This window comes from Chiloscyllium punctatum, chromosome 23 (genome assembly GCF_047496795.1).
Source record: "Chiloscyllium punctatum isolate Juve2018m chromosome 23, sChiPun1.3, whole genome shotgun sequence".
NCBI lineage: Eukaryota > Metazoa > Chordata > Chondrichthyes > Orectolobiformes > Hemiscylliidae > Chiloscyllium > Chiloscyllium punctatum.
In genome coordinates, this window is record NC_092761.1 from 26,077,438 (window position 1) to 26,095,339 (window position 17,902).

General features: G+C 42.2%; 1 protein-coding gene and 1 pseudogene across 1 annotated transcript; both read left to right on the forward strand.

Moving 5' to 3' along the window:
- Nucleotides 1–2,711: 2,711 nt before the first annotated feature.
- On the forward strand, nt 2,712–6,153 carry LOC140493938 (cyclic AMP-responsive element-binding protein 1 pseudogene; annotated as a pseudogene).
- Nucleotides 6,154–16,940: 10,787 nt separating this feature from the next.
- LOC140493939 (heat shock 70 kDa protein-like) lies at nt 16,941–17,585 on the forward strand (the record flags this gene model as incomplete). The annotated part of the gene is made up of 1 exon (XM_072592894.1): nt 16,941–17,585. A coding segment is annotated over one exon (645 nt), but the record flags the coding sequence as incomplete, so codon positions are not given.
- Between the last annotated feature and the right edge of the window lie 317 nt (nt 17,586–17,902).

The window sequence follows — 17,902 nt, forward strand, 5'->3', positions numbered from 1 at the left end:
TTGGTTTATGAGAGGTGTTTAATGCTCCGCTATGCCGGGACAATGATCAATCCTGCAAAGCAGTTTGCTTTCTGACCAATCCTGAAGCGTTCACTCCAGAGAATGCATTGGCCCGCTCCTCACTCACTCTGGTTGGAGGACCGGCCGCTGCTCGGTCCTCCAGTTCCGCCCCTTCCTTCCAAAATCAGAGGTGATTCAGATGCGACTCAGCAGTTAAGCAACAGAAACATTAAGGGTCAAGGGAAGTTGGAGTCGATGCCTTGTGATGCAGGGAAAATATCCCGAATCTTGGACCGAGAGACCGGCGTTCAATTCACAGGTAGTGCAGGTGTGTGTAAAAACAACTTTGAACAGGTTCATGAGGGAAAATAAGGGAAGTCAGGAACCGAGTAAAAACAATAGAAAACCCATACAATGTGGTGGTGCTCTCAATAGTCAGATGATTTTAGTCTTTACCAAGTGTTTCAGGGTCCCAATACAGTCTGTTCCACTCCTCCTTGTGCACATATAACAAGATTGTGGGGTAAAGTGTTGTGGTGGGATATAAAGGTGCTTTTCTAGAACTCACTCGGTTTTGGAGTTAAAAATGGGTGAGAAAGAGTAGGGTTTTGTATGGAGTTACCTGTTCCCCTCCTGCTGCAGCATCTCATTATTGCCCTGACTCAACCTCGTACATGTTTGGTAGAGATCACTGTCATTTCATCAGCCCACAATACAAGATCTGTCACTCTGTTTAAGACAGCAGAAATCTCTTTTAACACTATAGTCATGACATGCATGAACCTGTTGCAGTGCTTCAAACTCCATGACAGACTCGGTCTTGAACCTCCTCTATCCTTAAGACTTTATGCACTGCTTGCACTTTTCCATTTCCCCTTTGCACGTTCCCTTTCCAACCCACCCCACCTGTATCATTCCACAGTTGGAGCTGTCAAGGGCAGAAGTCTGTGGAATAGCCTCCCTAACCTTCTTTATCTTCCTTTTAAGATGTATTTTAAAATCATTCTCTTTAATAAATGTTTTGATCATCCATGAAGCACCTTAGGAGATTTACCATTGTGAAAGTTCCATACAATGCAAGTAGTTGTTGTTATTGCCATACATTAGGAGAAACAGGAATGATGCAGTCAAAATTCTAACAAGAAAGTCACTGATAGGCGCAATGTATAGGCCACCAAATAACTACATCACATTGGCATGGGCAATAAACAAATAAATAACTAATGCCTGTACAAATGGTACAGCTATTATCGTCGACGATTTTAATCTACATGTAGATTGGTCAGACCAGCTCAGTCAAGATAGCCTTGAGGAGTTCACTAATTGTATTCATGATAGTTTTCTTGAACAGTATGAAATGGAACTGACAAGGGAGCAAGCTATCCAAGATCTGGCCCTGTGCAATGAGGCAGGAATAATTAATGACTTCAGAGTTAGGGATCCCCTGGGAAGAAGCGATCACCGTATGGTTGAATTAGAATACATATGGAGAGTGTGAAGATAAAATCTAATAACTGGGTCCTGTGCTCGAACACTGGGAACTACAATAGAATGAGAGAGAATCTGGATAATGTAGACTGTAAACAAAAATTTTATGGTGGGAAGTTGATGAGCAGTGGAAGATTTTCAAAGACATTTTACAAAGTGCTCAGCAAAGATATATTCAGTGAAAAGGAAGGACTGTATGAAAAGGTATACTCGGCAATGGGTATCTAAGGAAAGTGATCAAATTAGACCCTAAGAACATAAGACATAGGAGCGGAAGTAAGGCTATTTGGCCCATCAAGTCCACTCCGCCATTTAATCATGGCTGATGGGCATTTCAACGCCACTCACCTGCATTCTCCCCGTAGCCCTTAATTCCTTGTGACATCAAGAATATATCAATCTCTGCCTTGAAGACATTTAGCATCCTAGCCTCCACTGCACTCCGTGGCAATGAATTCCACAGGCCCACAACTCTCTGGCTGAAGAAATGTCTCCGCATTACTGTTCTGAATTTACCCCCTCTAATTCTAAGGCTGTGCCCACCGGTCCTAATCTCCTCACCTAACGGAAACAATTTCCTAGCATCCACCCTTTCCAAAACATGTATTATCTTGTAAGTTTCTATTAGATCTCCCCTTAACCTTCTAAACTCCAATGAATACAATCCCAGGATCCTCAGCCGATCCTCGTATGTTAGACTTCCCATTCCAGGGATCATCCATGTGAATCTCTGCTGGACACGCTCCAGTGCCAGTATGTCCTTCCTGAGGTATGGGGACCAAAACTGGACACATTACGCCAAATGGGGCCTAACCAGAGCTTTGTAAAATCTCAGTAGCGCATCGCTGCTTTTATATTCCAACCCTCTTGAGATAAATGACAACATTGCATTCGCTTTCTTAATCATGGACTCAACCTGCATGTTTACCTTTAGAGAATCCTCGACTAGCACTCCCAAATCCCTTTGTACTTTGGCTTTACGAATTTTCTCACCGTTTACAAGGTAGACCATGCTTGTATTCTTTTTTCCAAAGTGCAAGACCTCGCATTTGCTCATGTTGAATTTCATCAGCCATTTCCTGGACCACTCTCCCAAACTGTCTAGATCATTCTGCAGCCTCCCCACTTCCTCAGTACTACCTGCCTGTCCACCTAACTTCGTATCATTGGCAAACTTCGCTAGAATGCCCCCAGTCCCTTCTTCCGGATAATTAATATATAACATGACCACGCAGGTAACCATGGCTGGGATCCAATCAACGACAAGTCCAGCAGTAACTTCAGTGCGTGTGCCGAATGGGCAGACTGTTAAAGTGCAAGGAGTTATCCAAGCAGCTCAGTCCTCAGTCATACAGTCCCCTCCAGTTCAGACTGTTCAGATCTCTCCTGTATCTGAATGTGTGGACTCCAAGGAATCTGTGGATAGCATGACTGACTCTCAGAAATGTAGAGAAATTCTATCGAGACGGCCTTCATTCAGGAAAATCCTGAATGAACTTTCTTCTGATCCCCTGGTGTGCCAAGAAATTGATGAGGAAAAATCAGAAGAAGAGTCTGTCTCAACTGTTACTACAATGACGATGCAGACACCCATCTATCAGACTATCAGCAGACAATACATTGCTATCACACAGCGGGGGAGAAATTCAGCTGGCCAACAATGGTACAGATGGAGTGCAAGGACTCCAGACACTAACAATGACCAACGCAGCTACATCCAAGGTTGGAGCAGCCATTGTACAGTATGCACAGAGCCCTGATGGACAGCAAATCTTTGTTGAAAATGTGTTGCTGGAAAAGCGCAGCAGGTCAGGTAGCATCCAAGGAACAGGAGAATCAACATTTCGGGCATAAGTCCTTCTGTGCCAGGCAGCCAAGTGCTTGTACAACGTGCTGCTGAAGATGTCCAAACCTATAAGATCCGTAAAACTCCTAACTCCACTGCTGGCCAGGGAATGGTTATGGCATCTTCACCAGTCCTGCAATGCCAGTCCCAGAATGCTGAAGAAACCACTCATAAATGTGAAATCTGCCTCATGAAAAACAGGGAAGCAACTCGAGAGTGGCGTCGCAAGAAGAAAGAGTATGTGAAATGCTTGGAGAATCGGGTTGCTATTCTGGAAAATCAAATTGAAAGAGAAGGTGTACAAAGTGGCCAAAAACAGCGTGAAACTAGAACTGGGAAAACGTTAAAGGTCAACTGAAAGCCACAAAAGAGCTATAAAGAAAAGTAATATAGAACATGAGAAAAATAAACTAGCACAGACTATAAAGACAGAGAGTAAAAGTTTATATAAATATATATAATGAGAAAAGAATGGCTAAAGTAAATGTTGGTCCTTTGGAAAATGAGAAGCATTTAGTTATGGGATATCACAGTGGAGGATACTAATATCTTTCCAGTAACTAGCAAAGAGACAAAGGTAGGTGAGGATTTGGAAACTATCATTATTACGGAACAGCTAGTTTTAGACTGTTTGGAGGTAATTGAGCTAACGATAGAAAAGTCTTCTGTCCCTGATGGAATGCCTCCCAGGGTACTAAAAGAGATGCCAGGAAAAATAGCAAATGCACTGGCAGTAATTTTCTAAAATTCACTGGACTCTGTGGCAGTCCCAGCAGATTGGAAAACAGCAAAAGTGACACCACTGTTTTAAAAAGGAGGTGGACAAAAAGTGGGGAATTATATACCAGTTAGTTTATTCTCTGTAGTGGGAAAGATGTTTGGGTCTATTATCAAGGAAGAAATAACAGGGAATCTCGATAGAAATTGTCCATTGTACAGATGCAGTATGGGTTCATGAAGGGCAGATCATGCTTGACCAATCTTTTGGAATTCTATGAAGACATTTCAAGCAAGGTGGACAACGGGGACCCAGTGGATGTGGTGTACCTGGATTTCCAAAAGACCATCAACAAGGTGCTGTGCAAGAGGCTGTTGCACAATATAAGGGTGCATGGCGTTAGCGGTAGAGTATTAGCATGGATAGAAAATTGGTAAACTAATAGGAAGCAAACTGTTGGGGACAAATGAGTATTATTCTTGCTGACAATCATTGACAAGTCGTGTGCCTTAGGGATCAGTGTTGGGACTGCAATTATTTACAACTGATACAGATGATTTGGAGTTGGAACTACATGTGGGGTGTCAAAATTTGCATGTGACACCAAGATGATTAGCAGGACAAAGTGAGCGGAGGACTGTGAAACTTTGTAGAGCAACATAGATACATTGAGTGAGTGGGTAATGGTCTGTCAAATTAAATAGAATGTTTGTAAGTATAAAGTTTATACTCTTTGGTTGTAGTAACATTTAAAAATAAAATCACTTGAATGTTAAAAAGTTGCATCATTTGCTCTGCAGAGTGACCTGAGCATTCTTCTGCATGAAGTTTGGTCACCAGGTACAACAATCAGTTCAGAAAGCAAATGGAATTTTGTCCTTCGTTGCTGAAAGGAATGTGTTTAAAGGCAGAGGTTATGTTCCAGCTGTATTTGAGTGTTGGTGAGGTCACCCCTGGAGTACTGCATGTAGTTTTTGTCATCTTACTTGAGAAAGGATGTACTGGCACGAGAGGGGGTGCAGAGGAGGTTAACTAGGTTGATTCCGGAGTTGAGGGGTTTGGCTTAAGAGAGACTGAGTAGATTAGGATTATATTCATTGGAATTCAGAAGAATGGAAAGATATAAAATAATGAATGGAATGGATAAAATAGAAATAGAGAGATGTTTCCACTGGCAGGTGAAGCAAGGACAAGAGAGCATCACCGCAAGATTAGAGGCAGCAAATTTAAGACTGAATTGAGCAGGAACTTCTTGACCTCGATGGAATTCATTGCCCAGGGAAGTAGTTGATGCTAGTTCAGTAAATGTTTTTCAAGCTAGGTTAGATTTTTAAAAACGTAATTAATTAATGGACACGGTGAGAACGTGGGTAAATGGTTCTGTGTCCACGAAATGATCAGCCATGATCTTATTGAATGGCAGAGCAGGCTCGAAGGGCAGGGCGGCCTTCTCCTGTTCCTAGTTCTTCTGTTATACATCACTCCCTCATTCGTGACTTGGAGGTGTTGGTGTTGGATTGGGATGGGCAAAAATAAAATTCACAGAACACCAGATTATTGGTCAACAGGATTATTTAGAAGCACTATGTTTGCTGCTTCTTCATCAGGTGGTTTTGAGATGCTGTTGTGTCATTTTTAACTCTTGTAACTCATGAGCAGCAACAAAAGCCACGACGCAATCCGTATGCTCCAGCCAACAATGGGTCCCGGGTGATTGATGTCAGAGGCGGACCAATGGAAAGGCAGGGACAGCGCTGGAGGACCTGGCGGGGCAGTTGGTCCTCCGATCAATCAGGATGAATGAGGGGCGGGAGTAGACTATACCACGTGATCATCCTCGCGGTCGGTTCGGGATGTGTGGACAGAGAGCTGTTGGTAAAGATAGAAATAAACAGCAGGAAGAGGGAGGGAAATGGTGTTGGTATGGGGAGAGAGGGTTTACAGACATTTGGTGCACATCGGAAACTACAAATTTGAAACTTACAGTCCCGTTTTTGTAGTACACGGGAAAATGCCTCATCTAGTGATTGACTCGAGTAAGCAACACCATCTTTATTCGGGGCAACAATTCACTGGGCACGTGCAGCCGCCAGCTTTGTAGGGGGCAAAGTTCTGCGGGACGCATGTGCAGCCTTCTCTGGGAGAGAGTCATGGGGCAGGATTTACATAGAGCATATTCACACCCAGAGAAATTGATTTTTTTTCTGGATTTGTATTGTCATTCATTTAAATGATTTGGATGTGAATAGAGGCGGTACAGTTAGTAAGTTTGCAGGTGACACCAAAATTATTGGTATTGTGGACAGTGATAAAGGTTGTCTCAGGGTACAATGGGATTTTGATCGGATGGATCAATGGGCTGGGGAGTGGCAGATAGGGTTTAATTTAGATAAATGTGAGGTGCTGCATTTTAGAAAAGCAAATCAGAGCAGGACTCACACACTAAATTGTAAGATCTTGGAGAATCTTGCTGAACAAAGAGACCTTGGAATGCAGGTTCATAGTTGAAAGTAGAGTCGCAGGTAGATAGGACAGTGAAGAAGGCATTTGGTATGTTTACCTTTATTGGTCAGAGCATTGAGTAGAGGAGATGGACAGGACATTGGTTAGGTCACTTTTGGAATATTTTTGCAGTTCTGGTCTCCCTCCTTTCAGAAGGAGGCACCGAAACTTGAAAGGTTTGAGAATTGATTTTCAAGGATGTTACCAGGGTTGGAGGATTTGAGCTGCAGGGAGAGGCATAATAGGCTGGGGTCATTTTCCCTGGAGTTTCATAGGCTGAGGTGTGATGTTATAGAGGTTTATAAATTCGTGAGGGACATGGATAGCATAAATAGACAAGGGTTGGTGGAGCCCAGAACGAGAGGATATAGGTTTAGGGTGAGGTGAGGGGCGAATTCAAAAGGAGCCTAAAGGACAACTAAAATTGTCACATTTCAAAGACATTTAAATAGGAAGGGTTCACAGGGATGTTGGCCAAGTGCTGGCAAATGAGAATAGATTAGGTTAGAATATCTGGTTGGCATGGTTGGATTGGACCAAAGAGTCTGTTTCTGTGCTAGACACCTCTGACTGTGGGATCATAAAAGTGAACATTGCTCTGATTCATCTCTGAACTCCTTGATGTCCATTTGTTTGTTATCGAGCTTCCTCCGTCTCTCGTGTGTATTTTTGCTCTGTGTAATATTTTACTATTACGTTCACAGACCTCTTTGTAAATGAATTGTCCACTGCTGCCTGGCTCCTGACCATATGCTCCATTATCAGGTTATTTTTTTCCACAATATCTTTGACAGTCAAGAGTTCTTTTTTCCAATAAATGAGTGGATTTTCCTTCCATTTCTGACAGACAAATTCTGCACCATTTTCAATCCCTATAAATCATATTGCACTCCCTGAAACATGATGTGTATTTCTCCTTCCATAGATAGCAGTGATCAAGGCCAAAGCTCTGTTACCTGTTGAGAAGGTGATGTTTGACTTCCTTGTACTGCTGCAGTTGGTATGGTGAAGGTGCTCCCACAACGTGGTTGGGTAGGAGACATTACAGATTATTCACTCAGAGATAGTGCAGAGTTAAAGATATCTGTACAAATCAACACGTTTTTAATTTCACAAAAATATTGAACTTTTGACATAAGGCCACAGATGGAGAATATTATGTCCGGTGACCAAAACTTTTGGGAAATAAGCATTTTTTCAGGAACGGCTTAAAGGAAGAAAGCAGATCTTGGAGGGTTAGGGTGGGAATTCCAGACTGTGTTGCCTTGGAATCTATAGAAACAGTCACACAGCTGAACTCAAAAATAAATATATCTTTGGGAGTCTAAACTAAAATGAGTTATTGAGATTTGAAAGGGTATGTGGTGCAGGAGGATAGGAATGATTACAGCCAGGAATTAAACCAAGGGTGTGATAGTAGATTGCTGTTGCTTATAAATGGGAGCATTTTGATGGATCAGCAAGTTCTGGTACAAGTGAGCACTTGGGCGGTAGAGTTTTCAATATTCTGGAGATTAAAGGGAGGGTGATTGTGGGATGCTGGCCAGGAGTGGGTTTAGGTAATGAAATCTAGAGTTAACAAAATGAATGGATCAGTGTTTCAGTAAATGAGCTGAGACTGTGGTGAGGTCAGGTGATATCACTGAAGTCGAAATAGTGGTCTTGGAGTGGGACTGGGCTATCACCCTCGCCTCACCTCTGGAATTCTGCTGTTTGTCAGTTTGTGAATCAAGTCTGTAACAAGACCAGGATCTGAGTGGTCCTGGCAGAACCCGAACTGGGTGTCACAGAAGGTTATTGCTGAGCAGCTGCTTGACAGCACTGTTGATGACACCTTCCATCACTTCACTGCTGAGCGAGTGTCGACTGATGGAGGGAAATTGGCTGGGCTGGCTCTGTCCTGCATTTTTGTGTTGAACATCCCTGGGAAATGTTCCACAATGTCAGTAGGTGCCAGTGCTGGACTTGTCTTGGTGGGCAGCAATTTCTGGAGTACAGCCATCAGTATTATTGCCACAATGCTGGCAGGGCCGACAGCCTTTACACTACTTCTCCATTTCTTGATCTGATTTGAAATAAGTTTTCAACCAATTCGTTTCACGTCTGTGATGTCAGGGACCAATGTAGAAGGCTCATCCACTTGGCATTGCTGGCTGAAGATTGCTGCAAATGCTGTTGTCTTGTCTGTTGCATGGATGTGTGAGACCCCTCCAACAGTAAGGGTGGGGATATCAGTGATGCTTCCTGCAGTGAGTTGTTTAATTGTCCATCACCATTCCTGACTAGGTGTGGCAGAACTGCAGAGCTCAGATCTGAACAATTGGTTGTTGGATCACATAGTTCTATTTGGTATTGCTTGCACTGTTTGGCATGCAGGTTGTGTAGCTTCACCAGGTTTGCACCACATTTTTAGGTATGCCTGGTATTGCTCCTGGCATGCCCTGTGGAACTCTCCATTGAACTAGGGTTGATCCCCTGACTTGATGTTAATGGTTGAGTGGGGGATATACCAGGCCATGAGATTTCAGATTGGGCTGGAGTACAGTTCTGTTGCTGTTGTTGGCCCACAGTGAGACAGAAGTAGCAGGGTCAAGAGGGCTGATTGTGTTGTATTTTCCAGTGCATTGGTAGATGTAATGTGGTCCATCCAGTTTCATTCCTTTGTTGAGACTGTGCAGTGATTAATACAACGAGTGATTTGGTGGGCCACTGTCAGGAATGCAACTTTTAAAAAACGGTTTTGTGATTTACACATGAAAGAAGTGAAACTGTCATGGTATTCGAACAGATGAAAGACAAAACAGACAATCAAGGTATTTTTCAATGGATAATTTCAGTTACATCACACTATAAATTTTTGCTATAAATTCTGCCTTCAAATTGTGCCCTCCACAATCACCTGATGAAAGAGTGGTGCTCCGATAGCTAGTGTGCTTCCAATTAAATCTGTTGGACTATAACCTGGTGTTGTGTGATTCTTAACATAGAATATGACAGTACTACTAACAGGACTGCATGTAAACAGGCTCAGTCCAGTTAATCAATACATTCGGAAGGATTTCCTCCAAGTTTGATGACACAATATTAGTCAAAACCATCAACTTCAACCTGCAATGATGCTCTTAATACAAACTTCAGGCTGACACAAAGCTCCACACCCCACTGCAATGTGGTAACTAGGCCCGGCCCAGGAACTGGAACTGTGACTCAAAACTGTGATCTCAAAGGAAGTGAGCAAACACAATTCTGACAGATTAGTTCTCAGAGATAAGTAGCAAGTTTGAGACAAGGCAGGTGGTATGCCTTCTTGCATTTAGCTTAACTGCGTTTCTTATTTACAGTCGTGTTTTGCAAAGTATAAAGAACAGTGTTTTTTTTCGTGGTTGGGGAGTTTTATCCTCGTTGATCACAGTTGCTGCCTCTCACTCCCCAAGTCAAATCATAGGATCTATAACAAAACAATACACTGCAGATGCTGGAGATCTGAACCCCAGAAACCAAGTGCTGGAGAAACACAGCAGTTCTGAGGGCATCGGTGAAGAGAAAAACATGTTACATTTCAAGTTCATTGACTCTTTGTCTGAACGGACAAAAGGTCATGAGACTTTGAACTTGCAATGGTTTTTTTTCCCCTCAGAGATGCTGCTGGACCTGCAGTTCTCCAACATTGTGCTGTCTATAGTGAACTTTATTTACAAAACAGATCGGAAAATACTAATCTGCAAAAGTGAAAGGTTCATTGTAAACATGAGCCTAGTGTCCACACTTGAGTTACAGAAGCACGCCTCAGTTTAAAAAACAAGATTTAACTCTGTGACATTCCATCTCAAAATTAGCCAAGTTACACCAGTAATAAAGCTTATCCACCCAATGAGGCACTTCAGCACAACATCCTGCAGTGTTGCACACAGCCACCTTTACCAAAGAATGATCACATGTCACAAAATTGAAGGACAAGAGCATGTCTCTTCAAAGGAGCTGAAATCAAACTCTCAATTTTTGGAAGAACTTTTATTAAAACTGAACATTTAAACCTCAGAGCATAATCTTTGCTTTTTTAAACAAAGTGTGTGGGAAACATCCCACATTTTGTTAAAGGTTCAGTTCAGTCTGATACATAGAGCCAAAGGTCTATCAAACATCACACTTGCCATTCATTTCCACAAAGGGCTGACATCACATTTCTTCAGGATTTAAAGTATTTTATAAATTGTTTGTAAAATCAATTGTCACGTTTAAGAACTGGACAATAAATGTCATTGTATACAATAAGAGTGAAGCCTGTGACAGCAGATTTAGCTTTGGAGGGCAGTGTATGCGCTTTCTAAATTCTGGGAGCACTTTGGGAGACTGTTCCCAGATGGTGATAGTGAGCATATCTGGAATGCAGTGTTTAGATTTGGGAATCCATGGGAATCAATCTGTGGTTTCACTAATACTTGGCTTGCGTTGTTGGAGTACAGTCAGCAATTCATAAAGTTACTTATGTATTGTTGTTGACTACCGGAATGGTATTCAAATCTGCCAGGTTGCCTTCAATAGTGTGAATGCATCTATTGTAAATATTTGGAATATTCCGGAACTGCCCAGTGCTTGGCAAATTCAGGAGGGACAAAAAATAACATTTGAGTAATTTGAAATTAAGAATCTAAGAGGACGTAACCACTGAAGTATTCAATTCAAATAGTTAAATGGAGTGCTCACATTTAAAATACCTGTTAACCATAGGATTGGATGGACTGACAGAATTGGGACCAAATTCCTAGTTGGGGCGTGTGAAATGTGCTTTGATAAAGTCACCTGCATTTACCAACAATAATTTGGCAAGCTCGGAAATTAAAAAAAAACTATACGAGTTTCATTGCTGCTCCAGTTTGATCCCAAGCTCTCTGGAAAAAATAACAATGTTCAGTTTATTGCATACACTCTGAAACAGGTGTTTCTTCTACAGATCCTGCAAGTTTCCCCAATGAGCATAGTCCATCCAAATGATGTTGCTAACTTTGGCCAACTCATTTCTTTCCTAGCCTCTATAACCTGAAGAGTGACCAGAAGCAATTATTCCACATATGTGACAGCATTACTGACGAGGATTTTTTCCTTCAGAATTGACTTCCATATATTCAGTGCCCAGAACAGATAAAAAGCTTGTTACCTTTTATAGAGCAATGATTCAGTGGGAGTAAAACCTGTTCTTGTTTAACAATCATGCTGCCTAAATTTTAAACATGAACACTTCTTAATAGTTCACTAGATCCTAATGAAATATTTGGTGCGAAACAAATCACATGATACATAGTTATTCAGATAACAAAACAAGTTTGTTCATTGAAGAACCTAGAGGAAAAGGTCATGAAATAATGTGAGTTTGATATACCTCAATCATCATTTTAGGTGCATTCTCTGCATAAATTCTCCTTTTCCTCCTCGAAGTATTCAACTTCTTGAATAATTGAGAGAATGAAGTCACAGTTGTACAACACAAAATCAGACCCTTCAGTCCAACTTACCCATGCTGACCAGATATCCAAAATTAATCTAGACCCATTTGCCAGCATTTGTTCCATATCCATCTTAAACCCTTTCTACTGATTATCAGTTTGTTTTACTTGATCAGCACTTGAAATACTGATATTTTCTTTTCTCCCAACATTGGTTAAAGAAATCATAAGTTCATTCATCCAAGTTAATTTTGTAATCTTTCACAAAGAAACAAGTGAGAACAACATATAGCTCAGTGCAAAACAAAATACTGCAGCTGCGCGATATCTGGGACCACTCTAAAGGTGAGGCACTGATACTGCACAAGTTTGTCAGCACAGTTTCAATTACTGACAATAATTTAGTCATGACTTAGCCTTCCCATACTTAAGGTAAATGTGAGATATCTGAATTTCATGAATTGGTTCCTATCGCACTTTGGTCGTCACTTTCTCCTTTGAGTAGATTAAACCAAGAATAATTTTTGTTGACCAAAGAAACTGGACATCAGAGTCGAAAAGTGTCATGCTGGAAAAGCACAGCAAGTCAAGCAGCATCCGAGAAGCAGGAGAGTTGATGTTTTGGGCATAAGCCCTTCATCACGCATCACAGGCTTCAGAAAAATAACTGGCATAGACTTATGCCAATACATATGTAGAAGGGTCAGACCATGTTACTATCAGATTAGAGACTAATTTCAGATTTGGTACCATTCAGTGCAACATTTCAATATGATATTTACATATGTACCTAAAAGAGAAGTTGTCTAAAATTACAAGCTCTAGAATGATTTTACGATTAAACTTGGAAATAAAGCTGGTGAACAAGAATAGTAAAGTGAAGTTCCATCAGTATCGCCTTGGGCAGCATCAAGTAAGAATTTGACAACAGAGTTGCCACTTTAGTGTAACCTGCAGTCTGGTCAAATTGCAGCAAAAATGTGTTCAATTTTATCTGCAAACTATTGAATGCAAAATCCTCCTTGCACAATAATGAGGCAGCATTTTGGGATGTCATTTTTAAAATATATTATTTTCAAAGTTACTCAATTAAGAGTGATCATTTGGTGCTGTCTGCATAACACAATACGAAGAGGAATTAACAAAAAAAAACATTATAACCCAAATTCAGAGTCACTAATTCATTGATATTGCATGGGTCCAGCATTTATAAGTAATCAATTTTTAAAAATAAATACAGATACATTTACTAACTATATTGGAGTACAGTCAAGTTTCTTACTGAACAGTGACAGGATTGGACAGAGTCCACATGGATTTAAGAGAGGGGAATCATGCTTAGCAAATCTACTGAAAGAATCTACAGAGTCGAATATTAAATTAAGAAATTGCAGGACAATTAGAAAAGCTTATCAATAAACATGGTAGACTGGGTTTTGTGAAAGAGAAACTATATTTGACAAACTTATGACAGTTCATTGAGGAGATAACAAGCAGGGCTGATAAAGGGCAATCCAATGATGTTCTGTATTTGGATTTTTAAAATGCAAATGTAAGGTGTTACATAAAAGTTAATTGCACAATTTTGGAGCTCATGGTATCGGGGTAATGTATTAGAATGGATTGAGGATTGGTTAACCACACTGGCTGTTGCTGAGTCCTTACTTGCAGTGCTGTATACAATGTTAGCTCCCATATTTAATAAAGGATAAACCAACATCGGAGACTATTCAAAAAAGATTCACTTAGCTACTTCGACGACGAAAGGGTTGACCTACCAAGAATAGATAAGCAGGTGTGATCTTATGGAAGCAAGATTCTGAAGAGTTTGACATGGTGGATGTTGACTAGATCTTCTAGCACCAGTAAAGTCTCAAACCAGGGGACTTTACAGAAGGGATCATTGATTTTAGAAAAAGTAAGTGTTTTTTTTCTCTCACTGAATGGCTAGAATTTTCTCGCCTGAACTTTTGTGCAAGTTAAATGTGGGAGGGGAATGGTTGGGTTATTCTTCGGAGGGTTGTTCTGGCTTGTTGGGCTGAAGGGCCTGTTTCCACACAGTAGGGAATCTATGATTCTATCTCAAATTATTTTAAAAGGGGCAGATAGATTTTTGAAATATTGAGCAGTTGAGGGCTATGCGGATCAAGCATAAAAGAGGTGTTGAGGTCTGGGTTGTCCTAGCCATGATCTGATAGAATGGGGCAACAAGCTGAAAGAGATAAATTGCCGACGTTTGCTCCGATTCCTTGAGTCTCCGTTTCATGTTTTTCTTGTCTCCACAGGAGAGTGCGATACAATGTGCTGAAGATCTCAGATGTTGTGAAAATGGGGTGTTTATGTGTTAGAAACGAAAATCGCTTCTTAATAATCGCTCTAGACAAATTCAGGAAAACAAAGTTTTATTAGCAAGTCTGCAGAGTCGGGCAGCCTTCTGAGTAAAAGGCGCGCTGAGGCTTACAAAGTTTCTCATTATATACAGCACAAATCCCTCCCCTCCTTGGCTCTAACAAGCCATGAGGTTCACATTCTTAAAAACATCATTATTCTTCGATTTACACCCTTATCACAAAGTCTGCAACAAATGCCTCCAGACCCTCCCCTTCCTGGCTCTAACGAGCCATGAGGTTCACATTCTTAAAAACATCATTATTCTTTGATTTGCACCCTTATCACAAAGTCTTCAGAGTCTCCAAAGTTGTTTCTCTCACCCTGCAGTATTATCAGTCAAGGACTCATTCTTCCCTGCCTGTGTTAATGGTTTCATCAATCAAGGGCCTGTTTGTTTTTACTCTGCTCACAAATTGTCAGCATTCTGCACAATTTAAACTATTCTACTTTTGAGTATACAAAATGTTTTAGAAAAGAAACAAAAGTTTTGTCTTTTATTATAGATCAGTCTGTGGTCCAGGCACATCTTAAAGTTTGAACCGAAATTACCTCTCACAATTCCACCCTTTTCTCTTTTTAAGATGTGCCTGAACAAGATAAGCCCCCCCCCTCCTCAAGGGCCCGGGAAATCCTTGGTCTTTCGCAGCAACATCACTTTAAGTTCACGCGTCCCATGTTGTGGAACCACCACTGCCTGGAGTCGGAAATATTTTTCTGAATTAAAAACTGAATACAGGGAGTTAGGCAGGGTAATACGAGAAGAAGAATCATGCCCCCCCCCAACCATCAGTAGCGCCGTGCGCCACCAACTACCACCTAGGAGACCATCCCACCATCCGATGCCACTAAGAGGACGCCAAGATTGTACTGGCACATGGGCCAATTTCCGAATTTCATCGGAAATTTCCAAAACCGCTTTACCATTATCGTCAATTTCTAGGCAGCAGTTAGTCAGGTTAAACTTCCCGCACACGCCCCCCTCCGAGGCCAACAGATAATCCAAGGCAAGTTGGTTTTGATATATAGCAGCCCTCATCTGATCCTGCTGCTTAGCCAGCAACTCCAGGGCCAGAGCGGTCTGGTTAGTAATGACCTCTACGACTGCTTGGAGCCTGATAATTCGATTTAACATATAGATAGGAGTACGATATCCCCATGATCCGTCCTGTGCCCATGTAGCCGGCCCGTAGTATTCAATAATCCGGGCCAGTGGCCACTCATCCCCCCAATCACCGACTTGGATACCTCTTGGCGACCTACGCAGGGAGTCAAAGAGTTTAATTCCCAAATCATCGCCTTCCTCCCGGGGTAATAGGAAGAATTCAGGTCGTATTAGACCCAGGAAGCATACTCCAGCCCATCCCATGGGGAGTTTGGAATATACCTGATTACCGCATATCCAAAATAGGCCATCTGGAGCAGGCCCCCCCCCTGTTTCGCAACTTTATTCCACACCTCTTTTACCCCAGGAATGCCCTCATAAGGGCCGGAGCCGCTACAATTCCAAAACCGAGAGTCATCACCCAGCCTCACACAATTGCGGTTCTCCTGTTTTGCAATGTACCATGTGATATCCTTAGGCCACCAGACTTGTGTGGTTGCATTCAACACACTCTGACAGGGGCTGATACCCACCTCAATCTTCCCTTTCCCTTCAACACACAACTGGCCTTCCGGGCTGTTAGTCAGTCTCCACCTCTGTCCTTTTCTTTCGTTGACATGTGTCCAATTATACTGATGTAACTCCCATATATCTAAGCTATGACCAGACCACGGCCATTGTTCAGTCATATGCGGCCCCCCACAAACCCAGCAATTGCTAATATTTAACACGGTGGCTATCCTAGACGTAAGATCAATAAACAGGTTCTGTGTTACATCGGGAAGTTTGATCTCCTCTTCTACCTCCTTGTATATAGACGGCACCTTGGAGACAACGACCGTCCTTTGACGGTCCTGCTCTTTCTCTAACTTCCGTACAGTATTCTGTACTCTGGTCTCCCTGACTCTGTCCACATGTTCCTTGAGCAACATGGAGGGTAGGCCCCACTGCCCAGCTTTGTTAACACAGACCCAGCGGTCATTTTTGGGGCACCCACGGACCCTGCCACCGTATCCTTTATTATACACTTGATAATAGGGTTTTCCACCCTCCCAACATTCTTGCCGTGCATTCAAATCGTAACACCGATCGTCCACATGGGAGTGAGAAACAAATGATCCCGAGTAGATCCTACTCCCAAGCCTCACCGTAGTCCGACATTTGTCACATCTCCCCTTACCCTCCCCCACATACAAGAGAAAACTGATTAATATCCCCACCAATACAGTCCAAGTAGAGTTCATTATTGCTGTCTTTTCAGTTTTACCACCAACGGCTTGTCCCCTTGCTCGCATGTCCAAGTGCTTTCTTCTTCAGATGGAACAGGCCCCTTTATCCTCGATGCGTGGACCCACCCTTTCTCTTTCGTCCGAACAGCTGCTTCAGTTGTTAACAGAACCAGGAACGGTCCTTCCCACCGCGGCTGGAGCTTTTCGGCCTTCCAGGTCTTAACAAGTACCCAGTCTCCGGGCTCCACCTTATGCAAGAGGAAGTCGAGCGGCGGAGTGTGAGCCAGGAGACCTTTCCTCCGGAGTTCTCTTGGGCAAATTTGACCTCAGTGGGATCCCTCCTGCGCCACGTGGTGTACCACAGATTGAGGTCACCTTTGATATTGACGCAAATGGCATCTTGAATGTCTCTGCTGTGGACAAGAGCACTGGCAAAGAGAGCAAAATCACCATCACCAATAACAAGGGCAGGTTGAGTAAGGAGGAGATCGAGAGGATAGTGCAGGAAGCGGAGAGGTACAAAGGTCAGGATGATATGCAGCGTGAGAAAATTACAGCCAAGAATTCCCTGGAGTCGTACGCATTTAACATGAAGAGTTCAGTGGAGGAAGAGAAAACGAAAGGCAAGATCAGTGAGGAAGATAAGAACAAAGTCATCGAAAAGTGTAACCAGGCCATCTCCTGGCTGGAGGCAAACCAAACAGCAGAGAAGGAGGACTTTGAGCAGCAGTTGAAAGATTTGAAGAAAAAAAAAATATGCAAGCCCATCATTGCCAAACTTTACCAGGGAGGTATGCCCGAAGGGCCATTCTCAGAACAAGTCAGAAAGGACCCTTCTGGTGGACCAACAATTGAAGAGGTTGATTGAAACTTTAACTCTCTTCAAAGTAATATCATTTTCAGTTGGTCTCTCTTCTCCACTATTCCATCCCCCCACCTCCCTGAAATTGCAACAGTCCTTTAGAATTTCTCGGGGCTTCTGTAAACCCAGTTGATTTGGACATTTGCACAGTTAGGTAAATGATGGCCTACATTTCTGAAGTTTGGGTGTTTGAATGGTAGCAATTAAACGTGTCAATGGTGAATTTTTCTGCAAACTGTTTCCTGTATGTTTTATACATTGAGTAGTTTACACCCTTTTAGCTGCTAATGGAGTTCTTTCTCAGTTTTCTGCACACTACAAGA